Consider the following 12344-nt stretch of genomic DNA (forward strand, 5'->3'; position numbering starts at 1 on the left):
GTCTGTGCGTTCCAGGACCATATGCTGAAATAAAAACTATTATTGTTATTAATATTTCTTCCTTTGATGATTTTTCCCGGAGTAGTCCCCACCCGGAGATCCGAACGGGGAACTATTTTACCTCCGGAAATTTTTACCTCAGGAAGATCCATCATTATATTTGTTCTTCTCCTTCGTCCCTTCTAGGAGAAAGATAATATGGTAGTATTCCTGTTTCCTTGCCACATCTCCATGCTGTTGACCACTTCGTGGTTCATTCGCCTTTTAGAGCAGTTTCCTCTCCTAAGTTCAAGAGGGTGCCCTGACCTCCACCCGCTCATCCGCCTTCCGAAAAGGCCGTTGGCACTTGGTAAGGGCTGACTCCTTATCCCGGGATTCTGTCTGTCCCCACCTACGTTATCCGTCCACGACGTTGCCAGCTTTCTCCCACGAGGAGGTGTACGTTGTGATTTTCCCTTCGTTTAAGAGGAGACTGAAAGGCTTTTCTTAAACATCTCCAGTACTTTCAGAAAGCGAATAGTTATTATGAATAATTACTATCAATATATACATAACCATTTAGTTATTTATTAATTACAGAACCTAACAAATAAACACTGGATGTTCCCTGGTGGGTTACCAAACCTCCCAAAAAAAACCCACAGATATGTAGTAGAAATGAATATAACGTATTAAAGTAAAATTTGAATAGAACATACACAAGAGGTATAAGAACGGTTACTTGACTATTGAATGTGGGATATGAATTTGCAGTATGATTCCACAGGTAGAATACAAAGTTTTCCGCAAACGGATGCTTCTTCCAAGTCTTGAGAGATGTGAATCTGGTTCGGAAGACAACGTTTTATGACATTTCTGAATGATGACCGATAATTTGAAATCCAGCATATTTGGATATTTAATAACTGTTAACTCTCTTTCAAAGGTAAAGAGAGCTACTTGAAGTTTCAAACAACAACAGATTTACCCAACCAGTGTAATAGACTAATTATAGTTCTATTTGTTTGTTTATATCGGGAATAAACTAGATTTTATAGTACTTAGAATGTTGACAAACTCGATGTTTTTAACCTAACAGAAGAAGAAACATAAAAGGGTCGTGGCTTTACACATTAAAACTACGACTCAAAGTAGTACAGAATTGTATAATGCGGTATGAAACATATTGGCTATTTATGATGTTTCTGGTGCCTGGTGCATGTGCCGTTTGAGAAAAAGCAAAATCCTTTTTTTAAACAAAAATTCTTAGTAACAATCCTTTTATATGATTTGAGTTTAGTATTTCTTTATTAGCGAGGGTATATGGGACATGGGCCTACTACTTAATGTATTATCCGAACCATAGAACGTCCTGCAGTGAAGCGTGATCTTTCTCCCACGCGATGGGCGCGTACCCTAACCGCTTGGTCACAAGGCAGGCAACGTCTGTTTAAGTGTGCAGGCAACAAAGACAGACAGAGAAATGTCATTAGAGAAATCACGCATCTCTTGCAACAGTTGCAGACGTTATAGTTGAAGGAAAAAATAAATAAGAATCAGATAGCACCTAAGCAATTACAGATGGAACAATTGAATTTCTAACTAATAGCTTAAGCTGGATATAGAAGAAAATTTTGATGTTCTAGAGAAAGTGCAATTTAAAATATCAACCAAAAAGCGAGTGTGATCATGCTTTCAATATGAACACTGAAACATATAAGATTCATTACAAGTATATAGCTCCTTCGTGGCTAAGCGGTTAGCGTACGTGCCGTTAGCGTGTGAGGCCCGGGTTCGATTTACGGTGGGAGCTGATGTGGTTCGGGTTCCACGTTAATCAGTAGGTCCACGTCTCATGTAGCCTCTCTGCTGAATGGGACGTTAAACTCACAATCAACTCAAGTCATTACAAGTAGAAAGAAAAATTCGCTTCACTCTACGTTGAGAAGCATGTAAATAATGTCTAAATGACAGAACATCAAGATCACTACAAAAACACAATATGTATCTAATTCCGTACCAAAGAACGCACCTATAAATGCATTGTTAAAAAAGTGAAATACAGCAAACACTTGTTAAAAAATACATGCCGGATTGCATCATATGGTCAATGGATTGCATCATATGGTCAATGGATACATCAATGTGAAGTACACTATATAAACAGTATTTAACAGCAAATTGTACAACAAATTTCATACCACTTCACTTGTGATAACCATTATGAACAACTTGAAGTCTGGAAAGCACAGTTAATGAACTTTATTAATGCTATAAAATCGGATTATGCAAAGTGACATCGTTAGTATTATAATCTCCAGCCCCACGCAAAGCAAGCTACTAAAGAATTCGTTCACAGTATTAACAACATTTTTCCTACTTTGGAGTTCAAATATGTAAATTTGTTTTTAATTTGAATGGTATTTCCCAATAGCTATGCATATGGAAGACAAAACAAAAATTGAAATTCCTCCAGTGAACATAAATCCTATGCTAAACATATCTATTCAAAACAGCACAACATATAGAGGAAGTTCGGGTATTATGGAATAGTCGGATAATATGGAATACCTCATTATCTCGCCTGTGATGTGTTGCTTCCAACCGGAGAGCATAGAAACTACTACCTCACATTCTTATGATGCTGTACAGTCAGTCGCCTTGTGATTGTGACATTCATTGTGTTGGTAGACGTTAAAATATGATTTCTTATTCGTGAAAACTTTTACAGGTAAGTGTTTTACAACTTGCATTTTCCTATTGAAATGTAATAGAAAAACAATTCTTTATTTACGATGACATTAGATATTCAGAGTAATAATTTGATAGGGGCCATTATCATATGCACCTTCGAATGCGTTTAAGAGCTCTTTCTTTTCCAATATGGTGTAGAAGGCAATATGGAATACCCGCATGGAACGCATGGTATTCCGTATTCCGTTTGGTATTCCGATCACAAAAATATTTTTCAGAGGTTGGATAATTAAACATACATTTATGATGATAACAATGCTAAGTGTATTTTTTGTTACATCAAATTTTCTGATTATACAAAGGATTGCTTTGGGTCCAGTGTACATAATGTTTAATGTGAGCACACAATGACTGTGGCCTTCCTGAAGCAGAGTACTATATTTATAAATCTTGCAAATTAATCACATTCAGTTATGGGTTGGAATTAAGAATTTTCATATATTATCACTGTATTCATTGTGTGTTCAACGAAAAAGTCATTTCTTTTCTATATAAAATTTGTATTCCATATTACGCTCTTACGTAATATTACTATTTCATATTACGCTCCGAAGGGGTTTCTTTACAAATTATAAATTTTGCCCACCCTTGTCACAAAACTTCTTTCATGATACACATAAATAAAGGAAAATATGTAAGGCTCATATTTGTTTTCCTTTTTGTTTCAATGTACAATCAGTTACAAGCGAAACAAAAATGGTATTCCATAATACCCGAACTTCCACTACCATTATCATTTGTCATTGTTCTGTGCATAAGCAACTTTAGTACCATCGCTTCACAGGAATACGACGATATACAATTTGTAAAACATGCTACATTATTGATGGTTTGCCTGGTTTGATGTTTTAAAGAAGTGCACTTATAAAATACCTCAAGGTCACTTCTCTGTCATATGTGACTATCATTCTACATTAGATACTCATGTTGTAGTGTACAATTCTTTATTTAGCATTTATTATATTGTGATGATTTATACTACTGATGACTTATATACGGCATTATTGAATTTTGTCCGATATAATTGCTGTTTATTAATCGATGTTCCTCGCTAGTGTCGCTGGTGCTTATATCCTACGTACAGCGATTTTGCCAACTTTCAAACTACTGTAAGGTGCAAACCATTACCGATATTAACAAACAAATTATATGATTGCATTTCTCCGTAATTTCTGGTGTTCTTGAACGTACCTGGCGACACCCTTTTCATTTAGAAAAAGTTGACTTCGATCCAATATGGCGCATTTCAGGAGACAGGTCATAATTTCGAAGTAATGTAAAACACATACCTTTAAATCAGACCTAAATAGTTTACAATGGAACTTCTGTATCAAAGCCTGTTTCAGAGAAAATGGATGTTACTACTATTGCGCCACTCTATACGTCCCTTCGCATATTCACGATTGAATTTACTTTCCTACAATGGTAATGCTCGTTATACGCAATCAATAGGTTATATTTATCTTTATCCACGACTAAAGGAGTGTATTGTACTTTTAGATATTTATTTATTTATATCATCAGCAGAATTTATGTTTTAATCGTATATTTATGATGCTGTCTCTTTTCTTACCCTAAATGTTTCTTTCATTCATTATAAAAGTAATAAACAAATAAAATTATATCACCTTCGTTCTGTTTTTGTCCAAACTGTATTCCTTGATGTAGGTCTTTCCTCTTGTAGGTGTTACTTCTCCCGTAATCATTTTAAATGTAGTTGATTTTCCAGCTCCATTTGCTCCTAGGAGACCAAAACATTCCCCAGATTTTACTCCAAACGAAACACTACGGACAGCATAGAAACCCCAATAACGTTTCACCAATTTGTCAACCAATAGGTTGTCTCTCATCTCTGGCTCATTAGATACTTCGTCAGTTCCTGTTCCTGTTTCAGAAACAATATGCAAAAAGGGTTACTGAAGAGTAAAATTTAACATAATTTCTATATTCATTATATTTCTTAAACAATAGTAATGATACATTTAATATCTTTTCAATAATAATTTTCTTCTCAATTTCCTAGAATATATAAGACTATAAAAGCTGAAAGACGATGCAAATATTTCGCCGTTAATATTGATATAAGGAGTACATTATTTCATTAAATTTCAGGTCAAGTTTTAATTTTGAAGCTAATACTATACGACATTCTATTAGACATGGTAATTCGTACGATTGTTCGCTTTCTTTATAATCGCTATCTAGTAACTTCATCAAGGATATAAAGGGAAAACTAGATGTTATACACAGATATAACTTGCAACAAACAGTCGTTCTTGAATTGTTTACTAGTTCAAAAGGAAATGCACATACTATGAAAGTAGAATAGCAAATATGAAATTCTCATAAAACGTACTATATTGGATTGATTTATTTCGTTATAAGATTTAAATAACATGTTTCAATTTTTCACTGATTGGCTTATCCGCTAGCCAATGATAGTCGATTCTCTGGAGAAAATAAATAATCAATTCACGCTACGAAGGACAATTCTCAAGTAAAACGTCTACCAATACGTTCTGGATGATATGTCGACACGTTAGTATTCCTCAAATTCTGATGTGTCGCGCCCTTGCTCTTACACATGTCGATTAAGGGCAACATACTCCCTTTACTGTAGATGATACCAGTTTAAAAAAAAAATACATGAAGGCATGGTAAAAAAAGATATAAGGAAGACCGGGGCACGTTGTCACACTATCAATTCTAGAAAAATCGTAAATGTTGCCGTGCCTGTGTTGCTTTCTTGTTTACCTACTAGATACCACTACTAATATCACTCGTTCGGAGGTGCTCGGGAACAATGATGTTGCTCCAGTTGAGCTTTGTTGTCAGTGTTTTAGTGTAAATTTTTCAAGTAGAGGAATTGTTGTTTCGTGTGTTCGTAAAAGCTTGATAAACAAGTATGTTTTTGTGTTTTATGTAGGTTAGAAATACAGCATCAGAATGAGCTACACTAAATGTGCCTACCTTGTTTTTTGGTGCAGATATTTTGTAGAAATATGAAAGACTACGCTTGAAACAAATTGTCACAAATAAGATGGGGCATGTTGTCACCTTCACAAAGTGCCCCACTTTGTATTATGTCTGATACAAGCAATGTATTCCTCGTTTAGTAAAGAGTTTCTTTGTTTCACAGATCGTGAGAACATACAAAAGGAAAACAGAGAGGAAAGCACCACCAATGGAAGACCTATTGGCTGCAGGAAGAGCCGCGTAAAGAAACGACAACCCCCATCAATACATAAAGCTGCTTAAAAAATTCATGCCCACCGCAGAACATTTGTAAGATTTTGTGTACCTGTTACAGATGGTGAACTACAGCCCAGCTAATGCTCATTTACATTGAGTTAATCAACATGTAACAGAATATTTTAGGAATACGAGGAAGACTTACTGGTATCATACCTAAAACAAGCTTCGGACATCTACTTTGGACTCACGACAAAACAGGTTCGCGATTCGGCTTCACAACAATGCAAAAGCACTAGGAAAGAAGTGTCCGGAGTCGTGGGACGAAAAGGCGGTTGTTGGCCCAGACTTGTGTTCAGAATTTCTAGAAAGACATGGTGATCTTGCTATAAGAACTCCCCAAGTAACCAACCTTGCACGCGCAACCAGCTTCAACAAAATAAACGTCGAATCATTCTTCAACATTTAAAGCTTCTCGTGGAACGCTACAAGTTTCGTCGCTCAGATATTTATAACATGGTTGAGACGGGAATCTCAACATTACAACATCCAAACCGTGTTGTTGCTCGCAAAGGTTTCAAATAGGTAGGATCTATTACGTGAGCTGAAAGAAGAAGTTTATTAACTCTAGCACTTGCTGTATCAGCAACGGGAAACACGGTGCCCCCTTTTTCGTTTCACACAGAGTTCACTACAAATACCATTTAACCAGGGGAAGACCACCGAGCAGCTTTGGATGTGCACACCTATCTGGATGGATGAAGGAAGAAAATTTTTTACAATTTTAAAACATTTTGTTGCAAATGCTGTAAGAAGTCTCCAGTGCTCCTGCTTGGAGACGTAGGCTTTTGTTTGATGATTTCTTTCATTTTGTTATGACCATACTCTTTGTTGTTTTCATTCATTAGGTATGAACTAGTGCAGTTTTCATAGTTGTTTTGGTTTCCCTACAAAGCTTAATGTAAAAATTAATTTTTTACGTTGAGAAAGTATTCGCTACATGTCCTCTTAGTTATAACCTTTTACCTTTAATGATGATTCTAGTCTTTCTCTTGACGAGAGTACTACACTATTTCAGCAAAGTATTCTCGGAGATGATGAATCTTCTATTCCCTGTTCCCGATGATTAGGTTCTTACTAAGTTCCTTGGTGGTTCCCTGAAATCTATCATGGTCTTCTTGCTCGGCGTCGTGCACTTCGTCTATTTACACGTTTTCAACAGCCGATAATTTAGGTCATTATCGTCAGGTTTGTGATCGTTCCCGTTATTTGATCAAACAAGCAAAATGTCGCTATTGGTAAGACAATGGATCTACATTAACAATATCTTGTTCAATGGCTACTGTTTCGTTGATAATCCTCCGTTTGCCGGGCTCTGATGAACCACACTCCATCCCAACCCTTCTGTCGATGACGTATTGTTCACTGATAAAAAGCAAATAGCGAACGAATAAGGTAGTAATTTTGCCTTTATTTCTAGCTCTACCCATTACTCAGTGGATTTCAGTCGCTACGAACAACACGCTGAACGTAACTATTATCATTTTACGCTACGTATGTGGAACCATATAATTTAACTTCTACAAAACTACTTTAACTTCTTTAACTGCAGAACTCGACTATGTTCTACCCACCACCAACAATACAGTTCCAGGTCCTGATAACATTCATTAAGATATGTTATGCCATCTATCCCATCTTTGAAGGCTTCTTTACTGACTCTATTTAATCATGTCCAGCTTACTGGTCACTTTCGGGAAGTTTGGTGAGAATCTCATATCCTTCCTTTTTTTACACCAAGGTAAGATTTCAACTTGCAGTTCCTGCTATTGGCCTATTATTCTTACTAGCTTTGCTTTCAAGGTTTTTGAGAAGCTGGTAGATCTTGGTTGGCGTGGTTCTTGCAGCGGAATTTCTTCCTTTCGATCTTCTAATGTGGATTCCGTCAATTTCTTTCCACCACCGACTATCTTATCATCTGGAATCCAATATTCAAGAGGCTTTTCGTCATAGGGAATATTTAGTGGCTACCTTTTCTTGACCTCGAAAAAGCGTATGGCACTACCTGGCGCTTTTGAATTCTGCAAAGATTTCACTTCTGAGGATTGTGGTCGCTATGGCCATGAATTTAGAACAGTTTCTAGGTTTGCGATATTTCACGGTACGGGTTGGCTCTACTCTTTCTGATCGCTTCACCCAAGAGAATTGTGTCTCTCAAGGTAGTGTGACGATATTTGCTGTTGCCATGAATAATGTCGTGTCTCATATTACCACACCTGTTCTTGCACTCCTTTATGTTGATGACTTTACCATCTATTGTCGTTCCCGTAACTTCCATACATATACTCACCAGCTCCAACTTACGCTGAATCGTTTATACATGGGGAGGACATAGGCTGAATTTCCTTTTTCCGCTGAGAAAATCAAGTGTGTTCATTATTCTGTGTTATGTACCTGTATTTCAGATCTTGGCCTTTATTTTCGTGGAACACACCTTTTGTTTGCTATTACTGTTCGCTTTCTTAACCTACAATTGATCGTAAACTAACTTGGTGTGAACATAAGTGCAATCTGAAATATAGTTTTTGAGAGCGCTCAATATTTTGCTAATCCTTTCTCATCGTTCTTGGGGTGCTGGTCGTACAATACTTTTACGATTCTACCATACACTAATCCACTTCAAAATGGATTATGGTTGGGTAGTTTACCCCTTCGCTCGGCCATCTGTTCTACGTCAGCTGGATACAGTCCCTTATCTTGGTATTTTCTTGTGTATAGGAGCTTTCCTGCTAGCCCTATATCTAGCTTGTATGTTGATGCTCAAGCACTTGAACAATCTCTTCATCATCTCAGGAATTGATCCTCCGTTATTTTGCACGTCTAAAACCCCTTCCTAGTCACCCTTCTTCTTTCGTTCTTAAAGCGGATGCTCGCTATCGTCGCTATGTGGTACGACCTCATATCACACGACGTTTTGTGTTTGTTCATTAGAACTTCTGGATGAATTAGCTCTTGATGTACCCCATTGTTATCCATTGTTTTCTTCCCTTTCCACCTTGCTACCTCCACAGTACTCATGTTTCATTTCAGTTGGCGTGTTTCAGTAAGTGTACTACGACTGATTACGGCCATCAGCAGGAATTTTGCTCTTTGCACAACACTATGCTGACTTCTCACAATTTATGCACATGGCTCGAAAGGAAACGAAACTGTTAATTGTGGGTTTGTCATTGGCCCTGCGCGCTTTGGTTAGCGACTCCCTTGGTTTGTATCGAACTTAAGTGCTAAGCTGCTGGTTATTCTTGGAGCCGTCGACTATGCTATGTCCCCGTATTCTCATATTTTCTGACTTTAAGAGTGCTCTCACTTCGTACTAGTCTTAGTAATGTTTACACGAGGCATCCTCTGGTTCAGCGTGTTTTGTTAAGATGCTATTCTCTACACGGTACCGGCTCAGTTGTCCACTTTGGTTGGATTCCTAGCCAAGTTGGCATTTCTGGTAATGAGCAAGCGTATCCTGTGGCAAAAGATGCAGCTCCCTTGGAGTCGCACTTCTGACGCCTTTCCCTTGCACAGAATTTCACCCGGTGTTCACATCTCGTGTTTTGCAACAATGGTAGGAGGAATGGGATATATTGCATTCCATGAAACCCCGTTTAGGTGTCTAAACCTCTAGTACCCGACCGTCTCGTTGAGAAGAAATCCTTTTAACTTGACTGCTCATTGGACACAGTCATATGACGCATGCATAATTTTCAATGGCGTATTTTATTTATTTCCCTTTTAAGTAGCATAATTTTACCTTTCATTTAATTCTGTCCTTATTCTCTTTCAGACGCTAATGCTGGTAACATTTACAGTTACTTTGGGCATTAGTAATAGTTATAGTGGTTTTCAAAGCTAAACCAACTTGCTTTATCAGCAGTAAAAAAGTCATAAAATTTTTTAGCTGCCACGTGCAGTTTGTCAACCAGTTGGATGTTGCCGGTATTACAAAAGCTTAGCCGCTCTCCCCGTCGCCAGGGTAAATAATGAAGTCTCGAACTATTCTTTCTGAGTGTTGCAAACCAATAAGCAGATAAATAAAACAAGAATAACCATTTAAAATAGGAATAAAATATATACAGGTCATTTGACAAGTAAGTAATTTTAATATAATAATAATAATAATAATAATATGATAGTTTTTACGTCCGAGCCCTTTCGGGTTACTGTGCATTTTCGTAATGCTCGGAAAATAGAATCGATCCTGGACCGTTCGTTGGACCGATATTCTATTTTTACCCGTATGAATCGGGTTTGCCCGATTGAACCGTATGAATAGGGTTGGCCTGGTAACGCCGTTTTTATGAAAACAAACTTAGTCTGTCATGATTTTAAATAGTGTGTTAGGAACTTATAACGAGTCTATCGGGTCAAACGGCCCAAGCAGGCGAAACATGGGTCAAACGGGTTTATCAGGTCTAAGGATCGTGTAAACCAAACGCAATGGTTATCGGGCGGATAATGTTTACCTGAAAAGTTGAAGCACTAATTATAGGTTAAATTCAATCTTAAGAGCTTAAATTGTTTGCATACACTTTTTGTTTAGTTAGCAGACCAACGAACTGCTATAAATATAATTGCTGAAATCTAAATTACTGCATTATATTATTGCAATGAGCATGAACGTGATTTACTATTAGGAATTAGCGTGATGCGTTAATGTTAGTCTTTTATAAATTGCATTATTATTATTATTATTATTATTATTATTATTATTATTATTATTATTATTATTATTATTACTTCTTGTTTATGCCCTTCATGCAATTTAGAATCAATCTCACATAAAGGGGCAGTGCCTACCGAATGTCACAATACAACAAGCATCAGCTACGCACTGAAAATATTCAAGAATGCAAGGTCTCTGTTTTTAAACTGTGTTGCTATTTCTTTATGCAGTGCCCAACGTGGAAGATCTAAGAAAGTATACCCCGCATACTCCCCTTCTTCTATTTAGAGCATTGCCTTTACGTCATTTATGGAAGAAAACATAATGCAAAGGCTGGGATCGGGAGTAAAATTTAAAGATTTGCTCTATTCGATAACATTACTTCCCGACATAATAAACATCAAAGTAATTTGTGTTTTAAGCTGTACAAAGTAGAATATAATAGCTTTCATATATTGTCACATGAAGTGGGCTGATTGCAAAGCCTGGCTATTTCTTCAATCACGCTGTAAAAGCTACAGATGCCAGACGGAACAAACGCTGTACGATGCTACTATGAATACCGTAATGAGGTTAGCCATACTGAGAGCTTTATACAGTTCTACCTGAGATGGAGCGGCAACGCCGAAACCTAGTTGCAATGAAGGATTTATGGTAGGGACAAGTAAACCCTTAGATCCTGACCTTCGAGGAAAAAATTGGCTATGTTTTGTCGCGTACTATACATTCATAATATCTACCTATATCTGGAAACTGCCACTAGAATCACATGTGACAACTTGCTCCATATATTGTGACAGCTTAACCCGCATATGTGTACATTGCTAAAACTGTATTGATCATAAAACACAGTTCATACCTCCAGTTCAGGACAAGTTACATTGGAAAGAGAGATATACGTTATGCACACGAGAACGAAGTATGTGCATGCTAAAAATTATAATTTTAGGCCGAACGTGAGCGTCACAAGAAACTAGAATGTCACAATTGTCACAATATGATCCGGTCTCCCCTACAAAGGATTTTACTAACATATCGCGTGTCGGGTAAGATCTGATCTTCAGAGTAGTTAGGAGACTAAAACGTAAAATTATTACATGAATAAAATTCAGTATACGATAACAAACAACTATAATATAAAGCAGTCAAACGCAATCAATTAAATCTTTTCCTAGTTTCCGATAACAATATGTGGTTTCATAAATTGTGAATTTCCGAATGTGTAACTTATAATTTTTTATACCCGGATTTGTAAATAATAACCGTATCAATAGGAGAATCGCGGAATGGAAGACAAAATTAACTTCATTACCAGACAATTGAAATCTAGTTTTTGCAATAGAAAATCTTATGTTTGCAACAGGACAGAACACATAAAAATTACGACATATTTTATTAGCGGCCCCTCTAAAGTGAGAAGCCATTGCGTTTGGGACCGAATGGATGTTATAGTTTTGAAATTGCTGCTCACTATTCTGGCCTTATTTTTCAGTGGCGTCAGTAGAAAAATACTTGAGCAGGGAAGAAATGAAAAATCACGATAAATTATGGTATCCGCAAAACACATTTTCAGCAACGGAAATCCTACTTCTATTACGTTTTCGAGCGCTCTGATTATAAATATGAAAGTTCTTCATTTTTCAGAGGCGCCATTAGAAAGTCACTTTTAGAGGTCAAAGCGAAAGTTTGCGATAATTAACAAGTT

The 12344-nt window shown here is 36.9% G+C and overlaps 1 protein-coding gene across 4 annotated transcripts in view; it reads right to left on the minus strand.

The window, feature by feature from the left end:
* Positions 1 to 12344, minus strand: part of LOC145692671 (phospholipid-transporting ATPase ABCA3-like) — a 354108-nt gene that overhangs the window by 33911 nt on the left and 307853 nt on the right. For all 4 annotated transcript variants that reach the window (XM_081768050.1, XM_081768051.1, XM_081768048.1 and 1 more), the window contains one exon: positions 4362 to 4618. In XM_081768050.1, the coding sequence (XP_081624176.1) occupies positions 4362 to 4618 (257 nt within the window). The remainder of the gene's footprint in view (positions 1 to 4361; positions 4619 to 12344) is intronic.

Source organism: Thermobia domestica, chromosome 8, assembly GCF_964235325.1.
Source record: "Thermobia domestica chromosome 8, izTheDome1.hap1.1, whole genome shotgun sequence".
Lineage (NCBI taxonomy): Eukaryota > Metazoa > Arthropoda > Insecta > Zygentoma > Lepismatidae > Thermobia > Thermobia domestica.